General features: G+C 43.1%; 1 protein-coding gene across 1 annotated transcript; it reads right to left on the reverse strand.

Moving 5' to 3' along the window:
* Window positions 1-2,655: 2,655 nt before the first annotated feature.
* Window positions 2,656-6,650, reverse strand: LOC135551673 (zinc finger protein 706-like). Its single transcript, XM_064982851.1, has 3 exons — window positions 6,523-6,650; window positions 4,292-4,440; window positions 2,656-3,779 (listed from the first exon to the last, which is right to left on the reverse strand). Exons 2-3 carry the CDS (start codon window positions 4,424-4,426, stop codon window positions 3,678-3,680), a joined length of 237 nt encoding a protein of 78 aa, XP_064838923.1. The 5' UTR covers window positions 4,427-4,440; window positions 6,523-6,650; the 3' UTR covers window positions 2,656-3,677.
* Window positions 6,651-14,850: the final 8,200 nt, after the last annotated feature.

Genomic DNA, 14,850 nt, shown 5'->3' on the forward strand with positions numbered 1-14,850 from the left:
TGGTCCGAGTCAGCACCTGAGGACCAGACCAGTCAGCTTGTTGCCTGGAGAGGATACAAGAGGAAAACATACCATTGTATAAATTAATGGACACATCTGATGTTCTGTCTAGTAGGTGCAATTTGAATGCACAAAAATACCGTGACGAGATCCTGAGGCCCATTGTTTTTTAAAGGTATCTGTGACCAACAGATGCATATCTGTATTCCCAGTCATGTGAAATCCATAGATTAGGGCCTAATGAATTTATTTAAATTGACTGATTTCCTCATATGAACTGTAACTCTGTATCTTTGAAATTGTTGAATGTTGCATTTTTTTTTTTTTTTTTTTTTTTTTTTACATTATACTCTTAATAAAAGCCCTGTCTAGTATCCTTCTACTCTAATAAAAGCCCCCGTCTCTATTATCTTTCTCCATCCACAGGGAATAGTGGTCTATATTACAGTAACATTCTCTTCCTTTCCGACAGTCATATTCTAAAAGACTCTTCAGAAAGGTATGGCTCTCTCTATTTGATGAGTAGATAGTTTATATACAAAACAGAAATAACTGATTGTCAAATTAATGGTGAGAAACTGATTACCTGCACTCTAACTGAAATCATGTACTAGAATCCAGCAAGACCAGCTGAAGGAAGACGTTACTTTATTTAATAAAAAATCAATTAAATAAATCATGTACTAGAATCCGGATTTTTGAAAATCAAACCTTTAATTCATTAATTTATGCCAGTTCCAGTCAAAAGTTGACACACCGACTCATTCAAGGGTTTTGTTTTATTTAAAAAAAAAACTATTTTCTACATTGTAGATTAATAGGGAAGACATTCAAACTATGAAATAACATATGGAATCATATAGTAGCCAAAAACAGTGTTAAATGAAACATTTTATTTTTTGATATTCTTCAAAAATGATGACATTCTTGGCGTTCTCTCAACCAGGTTAGGTTAGATACCTTGTAATTATTATATATATATATATATATATTTTAACCCTTTTTCTCCCCAATTTCGTGATATCCAATTGATAGTTACAGTCTTGCTGCAACTCCCGTACGGACTCGGGAGAGGCGAAGGCCGAGAGTCCTCCGAAATACAACCCAACCCTCACTGCTTCAGGGACACAATGCCTGTTTAACCCGGATGCCAGCCACACCAATGTCAGAGGAAACACTGTACAGCTGGCGACCGTGTCAGCGTGCACTGTGCCCGACCTGCCACAGAAGTCGCTAGTGTGCGATGGAACAAGAACATCCCTGCCGGCCAAACCCTCCTCTATCCCGGACGACGCTGGGCCAATAGTGCGCCGCCTCATGGGTCTCCCGGTCGTGGCCGGCTGCGACAGAGCCTGGACTCGAACCAGGATCTGTAGTGGCACAGCTAGCAACTACAATGCAGTGCCTTAGACTAGTTGGTAACTAGTTGGTAAAAGACCAAGTCCATATTATGTCAAGAACAGCTCAAATAAGCAAAGAGAAACAACAGTCCATTATTATTTTAAGACATGAATGTCAGTCAATCCAGAACATTTCAAGAACCCTGAAAGTTTCAAGTGGAGTCACAAAAACCATCAAGCGCTATGACGCAACTGGCTCTCACTAGGAATACCACAGGAAAGGAAGACCCAGAGTTACCTGTAGAGGATAAATTCATTAGAGTTACCAGCCTCAGAAATTGCATCCCAAATAAATGCTTCACAGAGTTCAAGTAACAGACACATCTCAACATCAATTGTTCAGGAGACTGCATGAATCAGGCCTTCATGGATTGAATTGCTACAAAGAAACCACTACTAAAAGACACCAATAAGAAGAAGAGACTTGCTTGGGCCAAGAAACACAAGCAATGAACATTAGACCGGTGGAAATCTGTCCTTTGGTCTGAGTCCAAATTAGAAATGTTTGGTTCCAACCGCCATGTCTTTGAGACGGATAGTAGGTGAACAGATAAACTCTGTATGTGTTGTTCCCACCATGAAGCGTGGAGGTGTGATGGTGCCACTGAGTTATTTATAATTCAAGGTACATAACCAGCATGGCTACCACAGCATTCTGCAGCGATACACCATCCCATCTGGTTTGGGCTTCGTGGGACTATCATTTGTTTTTCAACAGGACAATGACCCAACACACCTCCAGGCATATGTGGGAACTTTAAAACTTTTGGAAAAGCATTCCAGGTGAAGCTGGTTGTGAGAATGCCAAGAGTGTGTCATCAAGGCAGAGTGGCTACTTTGAAGAATCTCAAACACTTTTATGGTTACTACATGATTCCATGTGTTATTTCATAGTTTTGATACCTACACTATTAGAAAATAGTCCAAATAAAGAAAAAGGTGTCCAAACATTTGACTGGTAGTGTAGGAGACAGAACGGCATTAAGGCCCAGTACGGTCATGGATACATGGGTCAGTATGATTTCCTTCGCCTCTCTTTCCTGTAAAATGTCTATATGGACCGTAAATTAACTCTGCTTCTTTTTCATCATCAAAAGAGCCAACACTCCTGTACTGGTACACTGCATGTTAAACTGAACATGACGCCGCCTAGTGGAGAAAACAAAAACCCAGGATGTGTTTGACGAAGTGTTGTTGGAAAGAGAAAGTTCCAGAACAGTTTCCATTACAGAGCTCTACCACCAGATGAAGCAGATACTAAACAAGGCCAACTTTATTGAATGTTATATTACATCATTGGGGCATGAATGCATTTTCCAAGTGTACAAATTATGCTGAGGAGTTTGATGTGAATTAGAAAACAAGTCACAACATGTTTCAGCTTGGATCATCGCTGTCAAAAATGATGGGTTTGATCAGCCAAAAACAAAGCATTGATTAGAGCTAGAAGAGAAGAATGCTACAGACCTAACACCAGATCAGGGATCATCTTCAACCTCTCACAGCTGGGAATGGACATCTGCTCCATTCTACCCAACATTCAATTACAAACTAAAAGGAAACAATGAAAGAGATTGTGTCTATTTCTAGGTAATCCACAGGGAGAAACTGGAAACTAGGATGAAAGATCAACAAAAGAGACATTAGGCATTTAACAAGAGGGGTTTGTTTTCTGTTTGAGGGTGTGGATAAGGGAGAGAGGGGTGGTTTGTTTTCTGTATGAGGGTGTGGATAAGGGAGAGAGGGGAGTTTGTTTTCTGTTTGAGGGCGTGGATAAGGGAGAGAGGGGGGGGGTTGTTTTCTGTATGAGGGTGTGGATAAGGGAGAGAGGGGAGTTTGTTTTCTGTTTGAGGGTGTGGATAAGGGAGAGAGGGGGTGGTTTGTTTTCTGTTTGAGGGCGTGGATAAGGGAGAGAGAGAGGGGTTTGTTTTCTGTTTGAGGGTGTGGATAAGAGAGAGAGAGAGAGAGAGAGGGGTTTGTTTTCTGTTTGAGGGTGTGGATGAGAGAGAGGGGTTTGTTTTCTGTTTGAGGGTGTGGATGAGAGAGAGGGGTTTGTTTTCTGTTTAAGGGTGTGGATGAGAGAGAGAGGGGTTTGTTTTCTGTTTGAGGGTGTAGATGAGAGAGAGAGGGGTTTGTTTTCTGTTTGAGGGTGTAGATGAGAGAGCGAGGGGTTTGTTTTCTGTATGAGGGTGTGGATAAGAGAGATGGGTTTGTTTTCAGCATTGACAATTTGCCTTAAACAAGGAACATAGCTGGGGTCTTCAGTGGGAGTCCGGTTCAAATGCCAGAGTCAACATCGACCAGCTCTGGGGGCATTGGTGATTTGGGGTGTTTACTCTCAAAATGCTGCTTGAAGGTTTTGGGGTCCGGCATCTGTGACTGTAGAGGCAATACAAGGGACAGGGGCCTTAATAATTTGCATTCAACTTATTTCATAGGATTGTGTTGCTATTTTAACTGAAAAAGGGTCAAATACCACAACAACAATTGTGTTAAGTAACAAACCATAAAAAATAATGCATGATTGAGAAATATGGTTGGAAAACAAGAGCTGCTGTATTTGGGAAACTGTATGAACAGAGCTACAGTGGATCGGCAGCTACGCCTGGACTACAGCAGATCGGCAGCTACGCCTGGACTACAGCAGATCGGCAGCTACGCCTGGACTACAGCGGATCACCATGGTCATATTCACTAGACAAACAGAAGAAAACGGACTGAAAAAAGGGAGAAACAACCTTTCTTCTTTCCAAAAAGAAATATTTGTTTTTCATTGAAAAACAGTACTATGTTTTACACTAATGAATACGACCCGTTGATCTTGCAACCCAACTTCAAAATGGTTCGTAGTCCCTGATTGAAGAGCAACCACTTGTCTTTAAGGAACTCACCAGGCAGACACCGCAGGTGTGCACTAAAGCTGCCTTTGCGGCAGTCTTCTGATCATGTCCCTTGGCCTTCTTGGCCTCCGCTTGTTTCTTGGCATTCTTCTGCTGAGACTGGACTTTTTGATGACCACGTGCCATGTCTGGTCCTAGAGCTGGAGGTACAAGCCAACAGGCTGGGTGAGTGTTACTGAATAGGTTGTTATCAATAAAACCTCACACTACGCTGCAGAGTGTGTGTTGGTGGAGGCGCCGTGTGTGTGTTGGCTTTACTAAATTCCTAAAGAAAATAATGTAATTTTTACTTAATACATTTTCCCTGACACAAAGGTAGTCAAAACATTCTGAATGCTCAGCAGGACAGGAAAATAGTCCAATTCACACACTTATCAAGAGAACATCCCTGCAGCCTCTAATCTGGCAGACTCACTAAACACATATGCTTTGTTTGTAAAATTATGTCTGAGTGTTGGAGTGTGCCCCTGGTTTGCTGAATATAAGGAATTTGAAATACTTTTACTTTTGATACTTCAGTATATTTTAAACCAAATACTTTTAGACAAGTTGTATTTTACTGGGTGACTTACTTTACCTAGAGTCATTTTCTATTAAGGTATCTTTACTTTTACTCAAGTATGACAATTGGATACTTTTTCCACCACTACAAGTATCTAATTTGCATAAAGTAGTAGTGTTCCCAAACTAGCGGCCTGCGAGGCGAATTTGGCCCGTAGGTGGTTGTATTTGGCCCCCCAAGTTTTCTGAGCAATTTCTTTGATATTGAAAAAAATGTTTTTTTTTCTAATTTTCATTGTTGGACATAAGAATCTGTTCTGAAGTATTCCCACACAGAGAAACACATGATTGTATACAAATGTAAGCAAGGTTTGAAATTGTTTTTGAGTACTATTATATCTGTTTGGGCTCCTTGCGATCATTTTGCAGTCTACCGCAGCCCCCCGACAATCCGCTCAAGACAAACAAACAGCCGCTGCTTAATCTAGTTGATAAACCCTGAAGTAGTATCAAACCTTGTATTGTAATTTCAGAATTTGTTTCAAATTGTGGTGTGAGTGTTGGTGCTGTGTGAGTGTGTTGGTGGGATGTGTGTTTTAAGTATATCATATGCATAAAGTAGTATAAAAAGCTGTTTTCTAAATTCATAAATTGTTTCAAACGTCTGTATAAAGCATGATCACCCTACCTTACATTATTATTGGTATAAATAATATGACCAACCAATGTAAAATGGACTGAAATGACCTTAAGTATGTATTCTGTACTGCCTCATTTGCAAAGTAAATTCCTAATTTACATCCTACAGCATTTCATAACATGGCCAGGGCGATATAAATTATTTATTAATATAACCATATGGCTGAGCTTGATCTGTTAACGTTAGCTCAAGGTGAACATTGTAAACTCATCCACAGTAGCTACAAAAAAAAGTATGAATAGCTAGCTCGGTTACGGTCTGATCCACGAGGATATCGGCTAACGCTAGGTAGCTACGTGGTTCGCTAGCTAAATACTCAAATAGCTCTGGTCCATTGGCCGACGACAACTGCTCGCTGGGACGATACGACGCATGCGTGTGGATCAACGCTCATCCGTCAATTTCGCATATTGGGGGGGCGACACCCTTCGCACAGTGAAAACAACCTTCCCAAGTAACATCTGTACTTTAGGCAGTCACGAAAGTATATTGAATATCCAGTCATTAAACTAAATTTAAAAAATAAAAATTCGGAAAGGGCAGAGGCAACTCATAGTCGTCGCGCGATGGATCAGAGCTAGTACGGACATAACCAGACAACTTGGCTAGTTACCGTTGGTTTGCTGGCTAGGTTAGCTGGCTAGGTTAGCTAGCTAGGTTAGCTAGCTAAACATATAGCTACCTAGTTATCTAGCTAGATATGGGTGATAACCCCAAATACACCGCACTGTGATGACTCACAAAACGAGTGAGAGAACGTTTGTTATCAGTAACGTTATCTTTGACTGAACGGCGGTTGGTCGTATGCTAGCTGGCTAGCTAAATAATTAGCGCTAGCTCTGTTGTTAGCAATCATGCTAAGCTTCCAGCTGACCATATGGCAGACTGGCTAGCTAGCAACGTCCCGGTTTGTAGTTGATAAAGGCATACTGTTACATACGATAAGGTGCGCTAATGCTAGATTAAATAAAATAAGAATTGTCGAATAAATTTAGCTGGCTAGCAAGATACTATACATTACCTCAGTCTTGGCAACAACAAAAAAAGGTCTGGATGGCAACGCTGTTCAAAAGCTTCACGAAAATGTGGCACACAGCTGATGTGGTTAGCCAAGCTAGCTACTACTTCTTCTTCTTTGGTATTATGGCGGTCCGCAAACAAATCTTATAGGTGCATGCCGCCACCTACTGTATTGGCTGTGCATCAGCCTGCTATTCTGTATGCATTCATTACACTTTATGAAAAAATTGTCTCCTCATCACTAGTCCACTACTTGGCTCTGGCTGATCCTACACCAGGCCAGCAGCCTGGGAGGACAGGACACTATCGTTCAAAACACCTTGCAAATGTACCTTGTCAGCTCAGGGATTTGAACTTGCAACCTTTTAGTTACCAGTCCAACGCTCTAACCACTAGGCTACCCTGCCGATAGTAATCTTCCTCCTACACACTGCTGCCACATGACCATAAGCTTGACACCTGAAACACTGTAATGGGTGTGGGACAAAAGCTCTCACGGCGTAACTAACACATACTAACTTGACTTTATCTGGTTAAAACTCTGCATCAAAACTCAGTAGTACAGACAGTGTCGTCTCTGTTTCACCACGCTCACCACCAGGTCTGCGCCGCACCAAACAGCGTGTGTCATAGACACTGGGAATATTCAACTTCAGTTGGCCCTCAACTCTTAATACCACTACAGTGATAACTCTTTTCAATGGCTCTCTGCTCCAGAGAGGAAAGCAAGTCACAGTCGTAATCCCCAGTCACGTGTCACGCTCCCTCTCGACGGCAGAAACGCAAAAAAAAAACACAATTCCACTTCGAGTCACTTTCACCGACCCAACCTTCCCCAACCTCTTGTCCACCTAACCTGACACCACATATGGATCAGTCAGAAGGCAAGGATCCATTCTCTGAAAAACTCACTCCCACTGGGCAAAAAATATATATTCATCACCATCAGAACAAGGCTCAAACTCGGTGGTCTTCACTGCAACTGCCACCCCTTTTAATTCATAGTCACTCTCATCATGTTACATTTTCTTCTGCAGCAGTCCATATTTACTCTTAATGTGATCCACTTTCTTCCAACCTCCATGGGTTTCCCTGACTCCATCTCCAAGTCCGACAATCATTTGGGCGAACCCGCCATCTTGTCATCTTGTCATTCCAAGCTAGCTCGCTGGCTGACCAACATATTTGTCACATGACTCTTTGTGGCAAATGAATCAATTCAATTGAAGGGTTTTATTGGCATGGGAAACATAAGTTAACATTGCCAAAGCAAGTGAACTAGATAATGTGGGCACACATCTTGCTGCTGTGATGGCACACTGTGGTATTTCACCTGAAACCCCACCTCTTCAAGGAATACCTAGGATAGGATAAGTAATCCTTCTCACCCCCCCCCCTTAAATGATTTAGATGCACTATTGTAAAGTGGCTGTTCCACTGGATGTCAGAAGGTGAATTCACCAATTTGTAAGTCGCTCTGGATAAGAGCGTCTGCTAAATGACTTAAATGTAAATGTAATAAACATTACACTCAAAGAAGTTCCAAAAGAATAAAGACATGTCAAGTGTCATTATGTCTATATACAGTGTTGTAACGATGTACAAATATTTAAAGTACAAAAGGGAAAATAAATAAACGTATAAATGTTTTTTATTTACAATGGTGTTTGTTCTTCATTGGTTGGCATTTTCTTGTGGCAACAGGGCACACATCTTGCTGCTGTGATGGCACACTGTGGTATTTCACCCAATAGATATGGGAGTTTATCAATATTGGGTTTGTTTTCAAATTCTTTGTGGGTCTGTGTAATCTGAGGGAAATATGTGTATCTAATATGGCCATACATTTGTCAGGAGGTTAGGAAGTGCAGCTCAGTTTCCACCTCATTTTGTGGGCAGTGTGCACATAAACTGTCTTATCTCTTCTCTTTCTTAATAGCAAGGCTATGCTCTCTGAGTCTGTACATAGTCAAAGCTTTTCTTAAGATTGGGTCAGTCACAGTGGTCAGGCATTCTGTTTAGGCCCAAATAGCATTCCAATTTGCTCAGTTTTTTTGTATTTTTTTTCCAATGTGTCAAGTAGACCTTTTTGTTTTCTCATGATTTGGTTTGGTCTAATTGTGTTGCTGTCCTGGGGCTCTGTGGGGTCTGTTTGTGTTTGTGAACAGAGCCCCAGGACCAGCTTGCTGACTGAATCAACACTGCCTCTCTCTTTTGAGGATTCAAATCAAATCAAATTGTATTGATCTCGTACACATGGTTAACAGATGTTAACGCGAGTGTAGCGAAAAGCTTGTGCTTCTAGTTCCAACAATGCAGTAATATCTAACAAGTGCTCTAACAAATTCACAAAAACTACCTAATACACACAAATGTAAGGGATGAATAAGAATATGTACATATAAATATATGGATGAGTGATGGCCATATGGCATAGGCAAGATGTAGTAGATAGTATAGAACAGTATTTACATATGAGATGAGTAATGTAGGATATGTAAACATTATTAAAGTGGCGTTTTTTAAGGTGACTAGTGATACCTTTATTAAGTCCATTTATTAAAGTGTCCAGAGATTTGAGTCTGTATGTTGACAGCAGCCTCTCTATGTTAGTTAATGCTGTTTAACAGTCTGTTTAACAGTGATGGCCTTGAGATCAAAGCTGTTTTTCAGGCTCTCGGTCCCAGCTTTGATGCAAATGTACTGACCTCGCCTTCTGGATGATAGCGGGGTGAACAGGCAGTGGCTCGGGTGATTGTTGGCCTTGATGATCTTTTTGGCCTTCCTGTGACATCAGGTGTTGTAGGTGTCTTGGATGGTAGGTCGTTTGCCCCTGGTGATGCGTTGTGCAGACCGCACTACCCTCTGGAGAGCCTTGCGGTTGAGGGCAAGGCTACAGCCCAGCCCGACAGGATGCTCTCAATTGTACATCTGTAAATGTTTGTGAGTGTTTTAGGTGACAAGCCAAATTTTCTTAGCCTCCTGAGGTTGAAGAGGCTCTGTTGCGCCTTTTTCACCACGCTGTCTGTGTGGGTGGACCATTTCAGTTTGCTCCCTCTGCTGTTTCCTGAAGTCCATGATCATCTCCTTTGCTTTGTTGACGTTGAGTGAGAGGTTATTTTCCTGACACCACACTCCGAGGGCCCTCACCTCCTCCCTGTAGGCCGTCATGTCGTTGTTGGTAATCAAGCCTACCACTGTAGTGTCGTCTGCAAACTTGATGATTGAGTTGGAAGCGTGCATGGCCACGCAGTCATGGGTGAACAGGGAATAAAGGAGAGGGCTGAGCATGCACCCTTGTGAGGCCCCAATGTTGAGGATATGGGAGGTGGAGATGTTGTTTCCTCCTGGGGGCTGCCCGTCAGAAAGTCCAGGACCCAGTTGCACAGGGCGGTGTTGAGACACAGGGTCTCAAGCTTAATGACGAGTTTGGAGGGTACTATGGTCTTTACTGAAGACTCATCTCTTCAGTGGGTCATATGATTGAGTGTAGTCTGGCCCAGGAGTGGGAAGGTGAACGGAAAGGCTCTGGAGCAACGAACCACCCTTGCTGTCTCTGCCTGGCCGGTTCCCCTCTTTCCACTGGGATTCTCTGCCTCTAACCCTATTACAGGGGCTGAGTCACTGGCTTGCTGGGGCTCTCTCATGCCGTCCCTGAGGGGGTGCGTCACCTGAGTGGGTTGATTCACTGATGTGGTCATCCTGTCTGGGTTGGCGCCCCCCTTGGGTTGTGCCGTGGCGGAGATCTTTGCGGGCTATACTCAGCTTTGTCTCAGGATGGTAAGTTGGTGGTTGAAGATATCCCTCCAGTGGTGTGGGGGCTGTGCTTTGGCATAGTGGGTGGGGTTATATCCTTCCTGTTTGGCCCTGTCCGGGGGTGTCCTCGGGTGGGGCCACAGTGTCTCCTGACCCCTCCTGTCTCAGCCTTCAGTATTTATGCTGCAGTAGTTTATGTGTCGGGGGCTGGGGTCAGTTTGTTATATCTGGAGTACTTCTCCTGTCCAATTCGGTGTCCTGTGTGAATCTAAGTGTGCGTTCTCTAATTCTCTCCTTCTCTCTCTCGGAGGACCTGAGCCCTAGGACCATGCCCCAGGACTACCTGACATGATGACTCCTTGCTGTCCCCAGTCCACCTGGCCGTGCTGCTGCTCCAGTTTCAACTGAACCGCGGCCCTAGGACCATGCCCCAGGACTACTTGACATGATGACTCCTTGCTGTCCCCAGTCCACCTGGCCGTGCTGCTGCTCCAGTTTCAACTGTTCTGCCTTATTATTATTCGACCATGCTGGTCATTTATGAACATTTGAACATCTTGGCCATGTTCTGTTATAATCTCTACCCGGCACAGCCAGAAGAGGACTGGCCACCCCACATAGCCTGGTTCCTCTCTAGGTTTCTTCCTAGGTTTTGGCTTTTCTAGGGAGTTTTTCCTAGCCACCGTGCTTCTACACCTGCATTGCTTGCTGTTTGGGGTTTTAGGCTGGGTTTCTGTACAGCACTTTGAGATATCAGCTGATGTACGAAGGGCTATATAAATAAATTTGATTTGATTTGATTTTGATATGGTATTAAATGCAGAGCTGTAGTCAATGAACAGCATTCTCACAATGGTATTCCTCTTATCCAGATGGGATAGGGCAGTGTGCAGTGTGATGGCGATTGCATCGTCAGGGTACCTATTGGGGCGGTAAGCAAATTTGAGTGGGTCTAGGGTGTCAGGTAGGGTGTCAGGTGATATGATCCTTGACTAGTCTCTCAAAGCACTTCATGATGACGGAAGTGAGTGCAACAGGGCGACAGTCATTTAGTTCAGTTACCTTAGCTTTCTTAGGAACAGGAACAATGGTGGCCATCTTGAAGCATGTGGAGACAACAGATAGGGATAGGGATTGATTGAATATGTCCGTAAACACACCAGCCAGCTGGTCTGCGCATGCTCTGAGGACACGGCTTGGGATGCCGTCTGGGCCGGCAGCCTTGCGAGGGTTGACACGTTTAAACGTTTTACTCACATTGGCCAAGGAGAAGGAGAGCCCACAGGCTTTGGTAGCGACCCGTGTCGGTGGCACTGTATTGTCCTCAAAGCGAGCAAAGAAGTTGTTTAATTTGGCTGGGAGCGAGACGTCGATGTCCGCGACGGGGCTGGTTTTCCCTTTGTAATCCGTGATTGACTGTAGACCCTGCCACATACATCTTGTGTTTGAGCCGTTGAATTGCTACTCTATTTTGTCTCTATACTGACGCTCTGCTTGTTCCATTGCCTTGCAGAGGGAATAGCTGCATTGTTTGTATTTGGTCATGTTTTCGGTCTTCTTGCCATGATTAAAAGCGGTGGTTCACGCTTTCAGTTTTGCGTGAATGCTGGCATCAAGCCACGGTTTCTGGTTATAAAATGTTTTAATAGTCACAGTGGGTACGACATCGCCGATGCTCTTGCTAATAAACTCACCCACCGAGTCAGCATATACATCAATGTTGTTGTCTGAAGCTATCCGGAACATATCCCAGTCCACGTAATCGAAGCAATCCTGAAGCGTGGAATCTGATTGGTTAGACCAGCGTTGTACCTGCCTGAGCGCTGGCATTTCATGTTTTAGTTTCTGTCTATGGGCTGGGAGCAACAAAATGGAGTCATGGTCAGATTTGCCGAAGGGAGGGCGCGGGAGAGCCTTGTATGCATCGCAGAAGTTAGAGTAGCAATGATCCAGAATGCTTCTAGCCGTGTGGCGCATTCGATATGCTGATAGAATTTAGGAAGTCTCGTTCTCAGGTTAGCTTTGTTAAAATCCACGGCTACAATATATGCAGCCTCAGGATGTGTGGTTTCCAGTTTACAAAGAGTCCAGTGAAGTTCTTTCAGGGCCATCGAGGTATCTGCTGGGGGGGAAATACACGGCTGTGACTGTGATCGAAGAGAATTCTCTTGGAAGATAATGCGGTCGGCATTTGATTGTAAGGAATTCTAGGTCAGGTGAACAAAAGGTATTGAGTTCCTGTATGTTGTTGTGATTACACCGTGAGTCGTTAATCATTAAGGCATACATCCCCACCCTCCTTCTTACCAGAAGTTGTTTCTGTCGGCGTGATGCGTGAAGAAACCGGGTGGCTGTGCCGACTCTGACAACATATCCCGAGTGAGCCATGTTTCCGTGAAACAGAGATTGTTACAATCTCTGATGTCTCTCTGGAAGGCAACTCGTGCCTATTTTCATCCACCTTGTTATCTAGAGATTGGACATTGGCGAGTAATATGCTCGGAAGTGGTGGATGGTGGGCTCGCCTTCTAATTCTGATCAGTAGGCCGCTCCATCTGCCTCTCCTGCGGCGACCGCGTTGCTTTGGGTTGCCCTCTGGGATAAGATCCCATGTCCAGTGTGGAGGTCCGAACAAAGGATCCACTTCGGGAAAGTCGTATTCCCGGTCATCGCTTTTATATCCAATAGTTCTTCCCAGCTGTATGTAATAATGCTTGAGATTACCTGGGCTAACAATGTAAGAAATAATACACAAAATAATACATGAAAAATCAAATAACAACATAATTTCCTAAGGATCTGAAGCAAGGTGACCATCTCTGTTGGCGCCATCTTGTTAGGAAAATGCACATTGCATTTGAAGAAATCTAGATTAATAGTTGTATTTTTTAAATGTTTTTCCATCTAACATTAGAATAAACATAAGTGGCCTAACATGATTATTGTGTCAATACTAGTGTTGATCTTTAGTGTTTTTGAGGCCTACTCCAAAGCACTATGTGCAGAGGTCGGTGTATGACAGAGAGCAGAGACGGCTGTCGACATCCAAGGGCCAGCCATGCTGCCCTGTTCTAAGCCAATTGCAATTTTCCTAAGTCCCTTTTTGTGGCACCTGACCACATGACTGAACAGTAATTCAGGTGTCCAGGTGCGACAAAACTAGAGCCTGTAGGACCTGCCTTGTTGCTTGTAGTGTTAAGAAGGCAGAGCAGCGCTTTATAATGGACAGACTTATCCCATCTTAGCCACTGTTGAATCAATATGTTTTGACCATGACAGTTTACAATCCAGGGTTACTCCAAGCAGTTTAGTCACCTCAACTTTCCACAGTATTTATTACAAGATTTAGTTGAGGTTTAGGGTTTAGTGAATGATTTGTCCCAAACACAATGTTTTTAGTTTTTGAAATATTTAGGACTCATTTATTCCTTGTCACTCATCTGAAACTAACAGCAGCTCTTTATTAAGTGTTGTAGTCATTTCAGTCACTGTAGTAGCTTACATGTATAGTGTTGAGTCATCCACATACATAGACACACTGGCCTTCTTCATAGCCGGTGGCATGTCATTAGTAAAGATTCAAAAAATTAAAAGGCCTAGACAGCTGCCCTGGGAAATTCCTGATTTTACCTGGATAATGTTGGACAGACTCCCATTAAAGAACACCCTCTGTGTTCTCTTAGACAGGTAACTCTTTATCCACATTATAGCAGGGGGTGTAAAGCCATAACACCTAAGTTTTTCCAGCTCCAGGCTATGATTGATCATGTCAAAAGCTGCACTGAAGTCTAACAAAACAGCCCCCACAATATTTTTATCATCAATTCCTCTCAGCCAATCATCAGTCAAGTTCTGTGCTTGTTGAATGTCCTTCCATATAAGGGTTCTAAAAGTCTGTTGTCAATTTGTTTACTGTGAAAGAGCATTGTATCTGGTCAAACACTATTTTTCCAAAAGTTTACGAAGGGTTGGTAACAGGCTGATTGTTCGGCTATTTGAGCCAGTAAAGAGGGCTTTACTATTCATGGGTAGCGGAATGACTTTTGATTCCCTTCAAGCCTGGGGGCACACTTTCTCGTAGGCTTAAATTGAAAATATGGCAAATAGGAGTGGCAATATCGTCCGCTATTATCCTGAGTAATTGACAACGATAATTTGTTCACCTCTTCCACACTCACTTTACGGAATTCAAAATTACAATGCTTGTCTTTCATAATTTGTTCAGATACACTTCGATGTGTTTTGTACCTATACAGTAGTTGCTATTAGTTGTGTATGATGTGGTATAAGGTTAAAGCAAGCAGCTCATTCCACAAATTATCAGCCAGGGGCATCCCGAGAGAGAATGTTACAATCTCTGATGTCTCTCTGGAAGGCAATACTTACCCTGATTTCGTCCACCTTGTTGTCTAGAGACTGGAGATTGGCGAGTAGTATGCTCAGAAGCGTTGGGTGGTGAAGTAGGAGAATATAACACATTAGATTTGGAAAAAGATAATACCAAGAAAAAAAACATTGTTTGGTCTTTTTTTACATTTTTACTATCATCTTTGAAATGCAAGAGAAAGGCCAT

The sequence above is a fragment of the Oncorhynchus masou genome, chromosome 13, assembly GCF_036934945.1.
Source record: "Oncorhynchus masou masou isolate Uvic2021 chromosome 13, UVic_Omas_1.1, whole genome shotgun sequence".
Classification (NCBI taxonomy): Eukaryota; Metazoa; Chordata; class Actinopteri; order Salmoniformes; family Salmonidae; genus Oncorhynchus; species Oncorhynchus masou.